Source organism: Cimex lectularius, unplaced genomic scaffold (assembly GCF_000648675.2).
Source record: "Cimex lectularius strain Harlan isolate CLEC.00 unplaced genomic scaffold, Clec_2.1 scaffold217, whole genome shotgun sequence".
NCBI lineage: Eukaryota > Metazoa > Arthropoda > Insecta > Hemiptera > Cimicidae > Cimex > Cimex lectularius.
In genome coordinates this window covers 342,383-357,105 of record NW_019392871.1, presented here as the reverse complement: position 1 = coordinate 357,105, position 14,723 = coordinate 342,383, and the positions used below count along the sequence as shown (strand labels likewise).

Genomic DNA, 14,723 nt, shown 5'->3' with positions numbered 1-14,723 from the left:
TTCTCTCTCTAAATTTCGAATAACTCTTTAAATAGACCGTTCGAAATCAAGGCTTCGCACCAGATTCTCGCTTAATCGAATGATGACAAAAATTATTTACATTGCATAAAATTTTAGATTCCCGGTTTGCTTCTGCAGGCTAATGATGTTTAATTAAGATCCTCAGGTTAGCAGAGGCGAGGATCGATTTTGTAAAGAAGATTAACGCTGGCAAATGCCCAGGTCATCTCTGGTCTTCACATATTTTATTTCTTTTTATCTTTTTCCTTTCTATTTGCCGGTTTACTTCTCTCGTTAAATTTTGTAACGTACATAAACATAAAACACGGTGCGTGAGGCGGAAATACATTCTCATATCCTTCCCGGTGGGCCTTTTGACCCGAAGTGCCGGCATGCCTCTTTCCAAAGTAGTCCAAATACATGTGTCCCTTTCATCTACATATCTAGATTAAATTCCCAGCGATAGATTATTCTCATGTAGATTTTTCTTGTGTAATTTACACAACTTAATTAAATTTGCAATTTAAAAAAATGCATATATGCTTTATTTACAATATGGGGTTAGTTGGAAAGAAAGAAGAAGCTACCATTGGCCACCCAGTTCCTTATATTTAGACGTTAGACGTCTTTAATCGTTAGTTATGAAGCAACCATATTCTACGATAACATATAGAATATTATTAAAAAAAGAAGTTTTAGGTTAACATAAATGTTTAACTCCTTTTTTTTTAAATAAATAAATTTTACGAATTTACAATTAATTGAACAATTAAATGTAGGCCATGAGGTGAGTTTTGAAAGATAATTTTGTCTGAGTGAAGAATAATATCGCCGTATAGGTAAAGATATTCATGGGCACGTCTGCTGGAGAGTAATGTTGACGTGTTTGGACTTTGCAGGCTTGAACTTTCTTTTCCAGTGATTACTCTTCCTTTCGTGAGCCTAAGATTAAAAATCCTGTAAGGAACATTAAACAAGGTGGACGCTGAGCTACCAAATTTACGATTGGATGAGGTCGAAATACCGGAAGCTCTAGTTAGGGTACATGACCATGAAGCTTTATGCCCAATAATAAATACAATAAAGAGTCACAACAAGTAAAAATAAAAAACCCATATCACTAACAGAAATATCAGTAAACTAAAATCACCACAATAGGAATGTTATAAGCAAAAAAGACCAACAGCCATTTCTATCATCATTTGCGTTCGGATCATATGAACGACGAAGAAAAAATTATTGTAATAAATCTAGTTAGCCAATATTTACATATATTTCATCTGGACGATAAGCCATTACAAACATCTACAAGCCAAATTAGAACAAAAGATGAACTACCAATTTACGCAAAAACTTATAGATACCCAGAACTAAACAAAGAAGAAATACAAAATCAAATTAAAAAGAACACTATTTATTACACGACAATACAAAATTGGAGTAACCATTTCCAATTAGGGAATCTTCGGTCTTAACTCGATGAAAATTCAGAATGGATTCTCATAAAAATATAAGCATCCATTAGCATCAGTAGCATCCAAACACAAAATATTTATATTAGTATTTTCTTTTATTATAACCCGTTTTTCATAATCATATTTATCATATCTGTGATAGGTATTGATGTTATATCTAAACTTATCAGCAATAATGAACCCAATATCTTGTTTCTTTTAAGAAGTTACGTCTTTTAAGTTCTGTTGAATTTTTTATGTCGTAATTGTACAAATTTTCTATGCTGTTTAATGGCTTTATTAACACCTTTAATGTGTAACACAATGGAGAGTTACAGGTCAATTTTTTTTCTTTGATTTTGTATGTTTCATTTTTGTTTTATTTATTACGTATGAGTACTCACAATTATCTCTCTTACATGTATTTTTTCTTTTTTATGTTTCTTAATTTTTACTGTTTTTAAAATTTATATGTTATAAATTGTACGTAATATGTACATAGTAATTTTATAGATATATAAAAATCAAAAAGTAGTAAGGTCATCATTGACAAGATAAATGGAGAAAAGTGTATATTGTTGGGAAATCCACTGGTATGTACATGTAATTTACTAATACAATATATTTTAATATAAAAAACCAATGCAAACAAAAAGGATTTTATAGAATAGACAATTGAAAATTAATACTGAAGAGGAGTCATGTCATTAGGTAGAAAACGTTTCGGTAAAAAATAAAATTACTGCAATATATGTTCAATATCCTAAAATTAATCCTAATTCACAAGTTACACGGTAAGAGATATAATTTGTTGGATACCATTTTCAGAGCTTGAACTACAATGTTGACATCTTGTGTTTAAATAAGTCAAAATTCAGTGTAAATGTCACGACACCCTCAACTTATGCCGTTGCGTCAAACCGCACTGAAATTATTAATAGCGTTAGGACTTCAGTGAGACTTCAACTTGTTCAACTCTCATTGGAGAGTTTCTAAATTGGAAACAAAAGTATGGAAAATGTTAAAAATATAACGAAAATAAATTGTGAGGGTTGAGAGAGAGGAAATAAAGTTATAGGTAGTCTGTGGACAAACCATTTCCTCGCAGTTAAAATACAATTACATTAATTGGTACTTATAAATACATTAATTAATGAGACTTAGAGTTTGGCGAAAAATGTTGAACCATTATATTTAAAAACATACGCCCTTTGTTTGATGTTACAAATCACTCGATTTAGTTTTTTTAATTAGGCAAAGAGTTCAGATTTACACTGCCAAGGGCTGAAACACTATTGAGTGTATTGTCAGTTTGGACTGAGTCTAGGTTTTAAAGAAATTGAAATAATTTATTAAAAACTTAATTTTTTTTGTCAATATGTCAACAACTTTAAGAATGTTTTGCCATGATGATGGTTTTAAAATATGTCGAAAGCTCGGAAGATAACTAAATTTGTGTTTTTTCATACACTTGACTGTACCAAGATCCAGATTATTCGTGAGTAAATCATTTGTCCAGTTAAATTGTATTTAATCACTTTATTGATTAAATTAATTTACACCAATTAAATTAGTTTCATACAGAAATAAAAAAAAACATCTAGATTTTACCAGAATGTTTTAAAATAAAGTGGTTTTTTTTTTTTAAGTGAAATCGTGGTGTAAATGAAAGGTGAAAAGTGGGGAATGATGATATTACCTGGATTCGATTCTAATCCGCTTACTCATCCAGTATTTTTAATCCCCTGAACTCTTCTTCTCCGGCCCATTCTTTGACGAACAAAATGTTTTCAAAGTACATTAATATGTACATCATTGGTATTTATTGCTACAATCGATATACATTAAGTGAAATTATAATAAATTAACGAGAGGAGCGTATAAAAATAAATAAATGCTTAAAGAACAATTGTCGAGAATTGGTTATAATTCTGATATCGTGCGTAAATGATTGTCTATCACTGTAACCAATTTCACTGTTATTGCCGATGGGGTACTCAACATTCCGCCATCGCACGACTTATTAATCACACACCCACCCACACACACACACACACACACACACACACACACACACACACACACACACACACACACACACACACANCACATACATAATAAGCGGAACAAGGGACCCGACAATTATCCCGCCCATCCGAGTGCCAGCTTTTGTCAGGGGTCATGCCTACTCTTTCAGGGCTCAAGGCATGGCACTGTTCCATCAAATGTGACACATTATGCAACCTTTCTCTACAAACAGAAACCTGCGCGAGTTTTGACCTAATTAGGTTAGACGTGTGTTAGACGCGTATTGCCTGTACTCAATCGGGTTAGGACGATCTCCTTTCGTTTCAATCCCTCGGAGGGCCATTGTTCAGTCGTGCTCATAATTGGCAAGAGCTTCTCGGACGCCCTGGTCCACTGACGCTGCTAATGCTTTACAACATTCGCTTTGTAGTGGTGTCACTTCTCAGTGAGAAAGATGCTGTTTTAGTCGACTCGTGGCAAAAAAAAACCGTAGACCTATTTTACCCAGGAACCCGCACACCATGCCAATTTGCGTTGAACAAAGTTGCTCAGGGTAGTCTGGAAGATATCATTAATAATCGAGATTCATTAACCCGTAAGTATCTTAGTGGCGAACGTAAAAGTACCATCCCACTCGGCTAAACGGATGCCAATTGATTCGAAAAAAAACTGAAACTGATTGGAGCTCGAGGTAATAACACAAAAAAATATGCTATTTATATGTGCTAATCAATTTCAAGTTACAAATGTAAAATTTAATTGAACAAAAGGTAAATTCGAGCTACTCTAAGCAAATTAACTTGCTCTAAGTTTGAAATTTATACCCGAAGGTTAGCAAACTAATTTATTTTAATGAAAATCTTCATTTAAGGTATTGATTGAAATGAAAAAGTTAGTGTCACGAGCGGGATTCGAACCCACGACCTTCGGCTAAATACGCCGCTGCTCTAACCACTTGAGCTATTGTGACTTCGATCCTCTCGAACACCAACTTCCCATCTCAACCCCACCTTTCGAATTTTCCCTCCTTTTTGCCATTTTTCAAATGCCGTGTAATCAGGATTCGATTCTCGGCGACAAATGAAATGGCCACGGATAGTTTTAGTGAAGTTGTACTTCGTTTTACTTATTAAATCCATTATATTTCGTGGTCCGATTGACCAAATAACTTCTTTCAATTAATTAATCTTTATGTAAGGTATTGGTTGAAATGAGAAANTATTATATATATATATTTTTTTTTATAACTGCAGCTATACTAATAAATGAATAGCGCCATGACTAATTTTCTTTATTGATTGATTTTTTTTTCTTTGAATGAAAAGTAGTTATGAAAGTAAGACTATCTATCTCTGGACATAATCTTGTATTAATTTCTTCCACTTTTTCTATATTTCTTTATCTACCTCTTGTTAATCATATTTACTTCTTGTAAAACAACTAATTAAACATGTTTAAAATAATTATATCATTGAATGAAACGTTATGGTTGAAGAAATGATTATTGCTTAACTGAGTTTGAAGCAGGTAATTTTCTAAAGTATTACAAAATGAAGTTTAAGTTATAATTTGATAGATAGGGTTGAAGGGAAGTATAAATGTCCCTGTAATTTAATTAAGCTTCTCGAAATACTGTGTCATTTTGTTTGTACATACACTCGGTAGAACCGGTTCTAAAGCTACCTCGACCCAGTCAATTTTTGAAATTTCGCCTAAAGAAAATTCACAAAATCAAAGCTCAGTTTGTTCGAGGGCAAAGTTAAGATGGAACGGACGATAAGGAAGCTGGTAAAAACTATGGGAAGTGAGGCTGATTCGTCTCCTAGCAACCTGGGCCTATCGACCCTAACCTGTGGATTGTGTCGGTGCAGCAAGCACGCCGGTTTAGTTAGAATTTCGGCTAGCAAACTATTTCTATACTATTAGTGGACGATTTGCATCATGTTTTCAGTTAACGTTAATTCCCGGTTCGACAATTTTATACATGGTTCATAAAAACAATCAGCCGTAATTTTCAGTCACTGTTGCCTTGCTCTTACTTCCTTCTTTACGTGAAAAGTCTTAGACGAGATTAATTTCATTCTTTTTGTATTTAACCTTCAGCATATATCTTTCAAGTGGTATTTCAATGAAATTTCACTTACATGTTTTAGAAAATGTAAATAGATATCATTATTGAGAAGTTTGTATTAATTATACTAATTAAAATATTAATACCTCCCTTCTTCCTTTATGTTTAACCTTTAAGAAAAAAAACGTTACACACGAATAATAATGTGATTTTAACATTTCTTTTGTGTATTTTTTGTTGCAGATAGCAATTTTGTGTTGGGTAACGCCCAAGTGCCCACCCTTCACCCCATTGTCTACTGTTCGGATGGCTTCTGCGAACTGACTGGGTGGCCGAGGGCGCAAATAATGCAGAAATCATGCGCGTGTAAATTTCTCTACGGTCCAGAAACTAGCGAGGAACACAAGGCAATGATCGATAACAGTTTGCAGTCTAAATCGGAACTCAAGCTGGAGGTTCAGTTCTACAAGAAGAACGGTGAGCCAATATGAAAAGCATCGAATTTGAAGAATAATGCCTAAAACCTTCACTCTTTATCTCTTGGTATAATTGATTGGGAGAATAACACAAATTGTTTGGTATATCCACAATTAGCAAGTAAAAATTAAAGGGGGAATGTTTATACCAAAACCAGTAGATCTTGTAAAAAACACTTAGAAGATTATCATTTTTGGGACAAAATTGGATTTCTAATAGATAGCTTTAAACTCAAATAAAGTACCAGGTAATCAGAAAAGTTCGTTGGTTTTTCATTTAATATTGTTTTAATACCGTAAATCAACATTTCTGTTTACATATGAGGATATTCATATCGCTTAATACCAAGAGGATAATGCGTTAGTTCATAAAGACAAAGTGTCTTCAACATTTCACTGTAAATTATAAAATATTTTCTTTCCCTTGGATTTAAAACCCATAATTCCTGGTACTTATTGTATGAAGGTAAGTTCGATATTAGGGCAGCCAAGGCGGGTCGTAAAATTAACACTGCGATCTGTGGTGAAACAAAAATTCAGCCCACTGCCCGAAAGTTGGTCCAAAAATTAATTTCTGGGAATGAAAGTATTGAAGATGAACAGGTTGACGTTCTGTCTTGAATGACGACAAATTGAGGAACGCTATCGAACGTGTTTTGAGTCAAGCATGTCAGGAGCTTTCCAGAGTGTTCAACGTAAGCGATGAAACCATTCGCTCTAGCGTACATAAACTTGGGAAGACGTGGAATACGAGCAAATGGGTTCCTCATAAATTGAACGACAGTAACAAATTTAGCGCCTACACATTTGCCTTTAGTGCACAAAGTAAAGTTTTTTGACCGGTTGTTACATGCAATGAAAATGGATCCTGTGCAGCAACACCAGGAGGTCGCCCCAAGTGCTTCAATGTCGCGAAAACCAAATGTTCACCAACAAAAAGTGATATTCTTTGTGTTTGGTGGAGAATGGCACACATTGTGCTCTACGAACTCTGTTACGTAGTCAGACCATCACCGCAGAAACTCAGGCCAACTGCAAGCAATTTTTACCCTAGCCCAGACCTGAACAGAAAACAGGACAACGCGAGACTTCATTACAGCCAGACAAACAAAATAGGTGATAAAAGCTTGGTTGGGAAGTCCTACCACACCCACTATACTCTTCTGATCTGATCCCCTTTCACCTTTTTTTAACAAATGGACATTAGTTCGATAACCGCGAACAGCTCTACCCAGGGAGTTGTGGCCCACTTAATGTGGAACTACAACGACGACGGGTGGTACAATATGATTAAGGCTCGGGGCCCAAGAAAGGTGTACCTCGTGCCCTTATTCTCTCTCTCAATCCAGGTTCCTTCATTCTTCCCTGTGACCCTCCCAACCCGTGGCTACAAGGGGGGTGTCCGGGCGCAAAATAATGATGCATCACGTCTCTAAAGCTGTACTCCTGTCGGCCTCGGGTCGGCATGGGGCGGCGGGTACTTTATCAGAGGCACACGAGGGTTAGGGTACCAGATCCTGTCTGCATAGACGGGGGAGGGTGCATCAACATCTTTACTACGGGGTAACAGAAATGTTCCAAGGTTCAGCCCCTGTTACAATGGGAATGGACACATACTTGGCCGTGGCGAAACCCCTCGCGGGTACTTAGAGAAGAGGCTGTCTTCTATCTGTGACCTTCGCACGAAACTTGCGTATGACCACCGTTATACACCAGGCCTCACGGGATACGGAGGATCGGACGGCAGCGTATAAGCGTTGAGGACGCTATGATAATGCTGAAAAGTCCCTCGAATGCGTGAATAATGGCGGATGGGAATGGGTAGTGAATCGGTTGCTCCTATTCGAGTATGTTTTGCACGTAGGTGTAGGCTGAGCTCGATTGGAGGCGGTCTCCTCTAGGGGGTGGTTAGCAATTCCACTTTAAACAAAACCGCGGCCGGAGCGGATCCGGTAGTTTCTACGCTAGAGAAGCCCCAATACTCTGGGAGAGAGTGGCCTTTTCTATCTAGAGAGTGCGCGGGAGACCAGGCTGATGTATTTCGGCTTAGATAGCCCTTTGCGCGTGGCATACGGTTCGATGCTTAATGCGGACCCGACCACTCGGAATGGGCAAGCGGAGAGCGAGGTTTTCAGGCCCCTCGGCCCACCAACGCTGCGGCAGTAACACCCTTCTGTCGTTTGCGGAGGTGCGTCAGCCTCATCTTGAGAATCAAAACGTCCGATAAGGCTGAATAGGCTAGGTGCGGACGTTAAAGATCCTCATTGTCCTTTTTAGGACGACCGAGTATACGAGAAAACAATCGCCAACAGCTTGAAGATGTGCTGAATTTATTTTTTAAGTTCCTAGACCCAAACGTTTATAAGAAGTGCATAACTAGGCAAGTAGCGGGGGGGTGGTTATAAGTGCCGATGGAGACTATTTCCCAGAATAAAATATTTCTAAACTAATTTAAATTTTAACAATTATTAAACCCTTTAAACCCTCACGAACTTTTTGTTTACCTGTCAAAAGTATAAGTAATTCCTTGTCAATATATTATTATTATTATCAATTAAATCCATGGGCTCAGCCAGGTTTCAAACCTAGAACCGCTAGCGTAGCAAATACGAATCGGACGCCCTAACCACTCTGCCACCGCGGTCCGCCCCCCTTCGCTTTATACTTAAATCATAATTATATTTGAGGCAAAAAAAACATTATTGCGTAAGGAATAAAATTATAAAACAAATTGGCTGATTTTTCCCATTTTTTCCATATTTTATTTACAAAGGGAAGAGAATAAATTTCCATACCAATCTACAAGTAACGGATATTGAATCGAAATCAATTCTCCCAATTTCCCTCACTAATTGTGTGAAAAATCTTTATTCCACCTATTTCCATTTTCTAATTTTTTCTTTATTTTTTAAGGGACTCTGTTTTGGTGCTTGCTGGATATAGTGCCTATAAAGAATGAGAAAAGGGAGGTGGTGCTTTTTTTGGCATCACATAAAGACATTACCAGCAACAAATGCCTAATACACGACCACGAAGACGACTTATCTCCTACTGGTAACTTTTATCGTTTAATTATTAATAATCATATTAGAACCTTATTCACTATTGTAATTTTTATAATTTTACCGTAAGTAACCTATAGGTATTTACATAGTATAAATATGTTGACATTGCTTGAAATTTATTATAAACAGGATAAGAAACAGCCACACACTTATTTTAGATACATTTGGAAACAATTAAGTTCTTGTGATATTATGTTTTCATTGTATTACTTTTATTTGTTTATTTACTTTCAATTCATTCTTGCTACTCTCCAGGACTATATAAAGACCAGCTTCGCTACTGTTATTTTCATTATTTGTTAATCACGAAAATTTGATGTTAGTGAAGTGCCCCCGTAGATGGTCTAGTTAGTCTACACTCTATTCGAATACAATAGGATTTGAGGGGATTCCTTCACCACCGGTCAAGTCCATCTTTCATTCTTCCGTGGCGACACAAGACCACTAACTTCGTTGCCTTCATTAGTGATGACGTGGCAGCTTAGCCACTACGAACAATTTAATTTTAAACAATAAAGAAAACATCTTTGCGACAAAGGAAAAAATTACACTAACCAACATTACTTAATAACAATGAATAATCACTTTAGTTAGTGTTTTAACTACCTTTTTTTTTATTCATCTTAATCTGACTCTCCGAACCGGAGGACCAATCACCCGATTGCTCGGACTTTTCGGCCCCGTCCAAATAAGATCTGAGAAGCTGGTTTTCTCTTTCCATGATTTCAGTCGTCATTCTAAGCTTCTGCAGTTCCCTGGAAGCCTCCCGAGCTTCTTTCATCGTGTAACCGGTATTCTCTTTGATGTACCTGTGATGGCGTAATACATTAGCACTTTGAAAAGAAAATTTTTTCAAAAATAATAATTTACTTAATCGGGTCAGTTGGAAGATCCGGATCCATGTCGAACATCGAGCCCATGACATTTTCAAAGGCGGTGATCAATCCGCCTTCTTCCAAATAACTGTATAACTGTTTAGCTCTATCGTCCACAACCACCTAAAATAATAATTGAATATTAATTGAAATAATTAATTTGTTCAATTATACCACTAAACATAAATGGTTTATGTCGAAGTTTAGTCCCTCTCAAGATTTCAGAAAATAAATAACAAATCAAACTAAAATACAGATCTTGCTAGAAAGGTTAAAGCAAATGGAAAAATGATTCCGAGACAGACTCTGATCGTAAAACACCTGAATTACATTTTTTGTTATTGCATTACAGTTGATAATATCAGTAGTAACGTATGAAAAGAAAAATTCCTTAATTTGCTTGAATCGTGGGGTGAAGGATAAAGCCCTGCAGCGATCCTCATATTTATGCAGATGTATGAAATTCGAAATGGGCTTATTACTATCGCATAATAGAACATAAATCAGTAATAAATAATCACACTTTTCATAAAAAATAATCAATCGCAATTATAAACAAAAAAAATTTAAGCAAATACTCAGCATATTTTATGGATCTAGGAGGTAAATCACATAGGTCTTTTCCGCTCCGGTCATATATATTCGTATTTCTTCAGCTAAATCTTTGATTAGTTGCTATGGTAGCCTGGTGTTTTGAAGATGCACTGGAATTCACTTCACTTGAGTTCAGGTCAAGATTAGACCGTAATGTGGAGTTTGGCGAATACCATAGAGCTACCTTTATCAATCCGAGGACACATTTTGGGTTGCACGCATCTGTGTGTCAGCAGTGGCCCATATCTCACGACCTATAGATTCAGATAGGCCCACTTAGTGACAGCTAAATGCGACGTTACGGTTGAGTACAATCCAGCGTTAGTCGAATATGTATAATTTTTTGCTGATCGGGAAGGTTTCTGTCGAGCAATTTGATGTTCAATTTTGAATGATGTTTATGCAGATTTCTTTCTTGCAGCAGTGGCTCTTACCTCGTCAGAAGACATTTGTGGGTTTTCCTTGTTAGGTTCTTTAGATAAGGCGGCCATCGACGAATTGAGCCGGATGGAGGAAGACTAGTTGTGTATAATCAACTGGGTAATAGATTAATATAACGGAAGTCTAACTTAATGGTTTCGTAAGCATTTGCTTTGCCTGGGAGACATCGGAAGGAGTCAGGAAGTACTTTCTTAATCTCAGCCATCAAGCCGTCAATGGGGCAAATCCCTTACATCAAAAAAGAGAACTGTACAGTACCTTCCTCAGAGGTGCCTATGAGGTCGACAATGCGATGGAGTTTCTGCATACTTCAGGTGATAGGCTCTAAATCTGAATTATATCAAGTTCTAACAAGCACCTTCTGCGAGACACGAAGATTAACTGTCGTTTTAGCTTCTTGGTTATTGTATGAAGGTCTGTAGCTATATTTCTCTTTGTATTAATTAAAGTTTTTTAGTTGGGATAAAAAAGTCAATGTCACGAGCGGGATTCGAACCCACGATGATACGCCACTGCTCTACCTCGATCCACTCGGACACTAACTCCCATCTCAACCCCACCTTTTGAATTTGGAGTGAATCGACGTCACGATAGCTCACGTGGTAGAGCAGCGGCGTATCTAATCGAAAATCGTGGGTTCGAATCCCGCTCTTGACACTGACTTTTTTATCTCAACTAAAAAGCCTTAATTAATTGAATGATATTAATTTGTCGAGACCACGAAAACTAGTGAATTTTTCTTTGTTTTACCAGGGTATGAACCATTGTTCCTATTTAATAATTCTATGCTGGAATAAATAGCCCAACTGGATAATGCTTTTCTCTACTTGCACTTCAATAGAGGGCGAATTATTTTGTCGGTAATATAATTTAAATGTAAATTAAATTATGTAAATGTATCAATATGTGTTTTACATTGATTTATTAAATGTTAACCAATTGGAATGATTGCTGGTATTCATATCTCTTTAAAACGACGTGTTATTCCATCGGTTGGAAGGACGAAGGCCGGCTTAGATTGAAATCTGAAGGAAATATCCTCCCTTACAACTGTCGACAATGCACAGGATTTTTTACCGGCTTAGAAATGAATCACAACAGACTCGCTCCTGCTTTCGGAGTAGTACACCGCTTCGTAAATTTAATTTTATTTTTTCGGGGAATTTATTTTTTTTTCCACGCGAGATTGAATTTCAACGCTTCGAGAATACTTTTCACTGAATATGTATCGTTTCAGCAAGTTTTTCAAGTTAGACTAAATGAGGGGGGGTGTTACTTTTAAATTTTTATCCTGATTATATGCAAAGTTTGTTTAATATTTTGAATACTTTTTGGATTACAAATATCATAAATACTTGATTTATTAAACGGCTCTGGTTATTTTTTTGTAAAAAAATAAACTTAATAAATCAAATATGTGTAAATAATCTGGTCAAAACAACTGGGACTATTTTGTTTAATTTTTTTAAATAATATTTACCCAAATACTGAATTGTAAACAAAAATAATCTTCAGAAAGGTTTTGTTTTGTTATTGTCCTCAGTGATAAAAATTCTTGAGATGATTTCAATTGTATTCAAGAATTTATTTGTTTATGTTGTTGTTAAGGGTTAGAGCTATCGGTGTTTTACAGTTGCTGCAGTAATAGAGTAGCCAATAGAGAAACAACTAGTGATAAAACAGGTACTCAAATTTTACAACTCGGTGTAAGAACACAAACTTTATGCATAATTACAGTATACAGCAAGAAAATCTTTTACTGAATAAAAGTTCTCTCAGATAAATCATTTGAGAAAAATTTACACGATGACAATTTCACCAACTTCCACATACATCCATTAATGGTTTTTGAAATCAACCCAAGTCTAATTCTAAAAAAACTCTTCAAAATATTGATTTATCAAACCGTTACTTTGATCATAGTTTCAAAACCATTTTAAAAGCTTGTTGAATAAAAGTTAAACAATTGACAATCCTTTTATCAACTCCTATTATCTTTTGGTTATAGAACACAACGAAATATACAACACAACAAAACAAATACACAACAGGTTGAAACGAAATCCTTGTCGAGTCCTGAATTTTTTATTATTTAAAATAGATTTATTATTTGTTATTGTTGTATATTGTTTATGAACACAACATTGACAACTCACCTGAAGTGCACTCGGAGTTTGTACGCTAGCACGTCCTGTCATTTTCAAATCAGATTCTTTTCAATATCACTATAAAATACTTCACTTATAAAATTCTTACAATTTTAACTTACAGCTGAGTTCAAATACAATTTGTTTTCATGAATCTTTTGATTTCTCTCAAAAAGAAAGGTGTGACCTGATTTGTGGAAATACTTAAAAAATATATATTATTAAAAAGACTAATTTAATTTAAGAATACAATTTTGACTTGATTTAACTGTTTTTTCCTTTTTATAATTTGAGACAATGTTTTTGTTCATGAGAAATATTATTTTTTTCAATAATTTTCAGAATTAAATGGCTGCTTGGAACCGGACGAAACCCCGGCTGGAGTCAACTACGGCAGAAGAAGAAGTCGAGCCGTGTTGTACCAACTGTCCGGCCACTACAAACAGGACAAAGCAAAGCACACAAAGTTAAAGCTTAACAATGTAAACATAATTTTCAATTTCTCTGTTTGTATCAGAATTTATAACAGGAACGAAGTACTAATTAGCCGAAGTTCTGAACCTTATCGATATCCATTTGTGTGCCATTACGTTTAATGCACAAATTGAAACTAGCTTTCTTAACTCGGTAATAATTGGATTTTTAACAGCTGTTGATAATACCTGTGTTGAGCTTAATTAACAATGTTTTGCATGTTATACTGATTAGACTTTAGAGTGGTCTGAGAATTTCCCGTAAAAGTAATTTATCGGGACTTGTTAGTACTTTGTACTTGTTACAAGTTTTCGTATCGAATATTCTCTTTTCTTGGTAAATATATTTTTTTGTTTTTTAACTTCGAAATTAATATTCAATCGTTTTTCAATATACAGTGTTTTTTAAATTGATAATTAATTATATTATAGAAGAACAAGTTGAGCAGTTAAAAATTAAATTTGTCTATTGTAATGAAATATTTGCACAAAAGTTTTCTGATTTTGACACCATTCCGGGGAATTTGTGTTGAATTTACATTGATTCCGTCTCTCTCTTCGCTTTCTTTCGTTTCGAACAATCAACAATGAACAAAAAGGCATGCAAACAAGGAAGGGGCTCTTCTCGTGCCATTCGAGAAAACGGGATTGCAGGATCGACTGGAATCCTCAATACAAACGTACGGACAAAATTTTATTAGGTTTCGTGGTCCGCTTGACCAAATTTTCAATTAATTAAAGTTTTGATTGAGATAAAAAAAGTCAGTGTCACAAGCGGGATTCGAACCCACGACCTTCGGCTAGATACGCCGCTGCTCTACCACTTGAGCTATCTTCGACTTCGATCCACTCGGACTTCCCATCTCAACCCCACCTTTTGAATTTTCCCTCCTTTTTGCCATTTTTCAAATGTCTATATGTCTAATGTCTATACTGTAATCTATTTGATTCTCGGCGAAAAATGAAATGGCCACGGAGAGCGTTAGTGAAGTTCACTTCATTTTGCTTATTATATTTTAGTAGGTTTCTTGGTCCGCTTGACCAAATAAATTCTTTTCAGTTAATTAAGGTTTTGGTTGAGATGCCGAAGGTCGTGGGT

At 35.6% G+C, this 14,723-nt stretch overlaps 2 protein-coding genes across 5 annotated transcripts in view; one reads left to right on the top strand and one right to left on the bottom strand.

The window, feature by feature from the left end:
- Positions 1 to 14,723, top strand: part of LOC106661297 (potassium voltage-gated channel subfamily H member 8) — an 80,568-nt gene that overhangs the window by 38,881 nt on the left and 26,964 nt on the right. For 2 of the 3 annotated variants that reach the window (XM_024228890.1, XM_014384587.2), the window contains exons 3-5: positions 5,797 to 6,030; positions 8,943 to 9,083; positions 13,494 to 13,633. In XM_024228890.1, coding sequence (XP_024084658.1) covers positions 5,797 to 6,030; positions 8,943 to 9,083; positions 13,494 to 13,633 — 515 coding nt within the window. Of the gene's footprint in view, positions 1 to 5,796; positions 6,031 to 8,942; positions 9,084 to 13,243; positions 13,332 to 13,493; positions 13,634 to 14,723 lie in introns of those variants that run through there. The other variant, XM_024228891.1, reaches the window with a different exon arrangement.
- LOC106661525 lies at positions 9,274 to 13,338 on the bottom strand. Of its 2 annotated transcripts, none has more exons than XM_014384989.2 (4): positions 13,161 to 13,338; positions 9,965 to 10,092; positions 9,704 to 9,903; positions 9,274 to 9,584 (listed from the first exon to the last, which is right to left on the bottom strand). In XM_014384989.2, the coding sequence occupies exons 1-4, from the start codon at positions 13,200 to 13,202 to the stop codon at positions 9,499 to 9,501; spliced, it is 456 nt and encodes a 151-aa protein (XP_014240475.1). In that variant the 5' UTR covers positions 13,203 to 13,338; the 3' UTR covers positions 9,274 to 9,498. The 2 variants fall into 2 exon arrangements, with proteins under 2 accessions (XP_014240475.1, XP_014240476.1); XM_014384990.2 differs by having other exon boundaries at positions 9,274 to 9,582; positions 9,701 to 9,903; positions 13,161 to 13,333.

Coding starts and splice junctions, on each gene's coding strand:
- LOC106661525 (XM_014384989.2), bottom strand. CDS start 13,202: ATGACAGGACGTGCTAGCGTACAAACTCCGAGTGCACTTCAG. Junction 10,093..13,160: donor AAACTCCGAGTGCACTTCAG/GTGAGTTGTCAA, acceptor TTATTATTTTAG/GTGGTTGTGGACGATAGAGC. Junction 9,904..9,964: donor CTTCCAACTGACCCGATTAA/GTAAATTATTAT, acceptor ACGCCATCACAG/GTACATCAAAGAGAATACCG.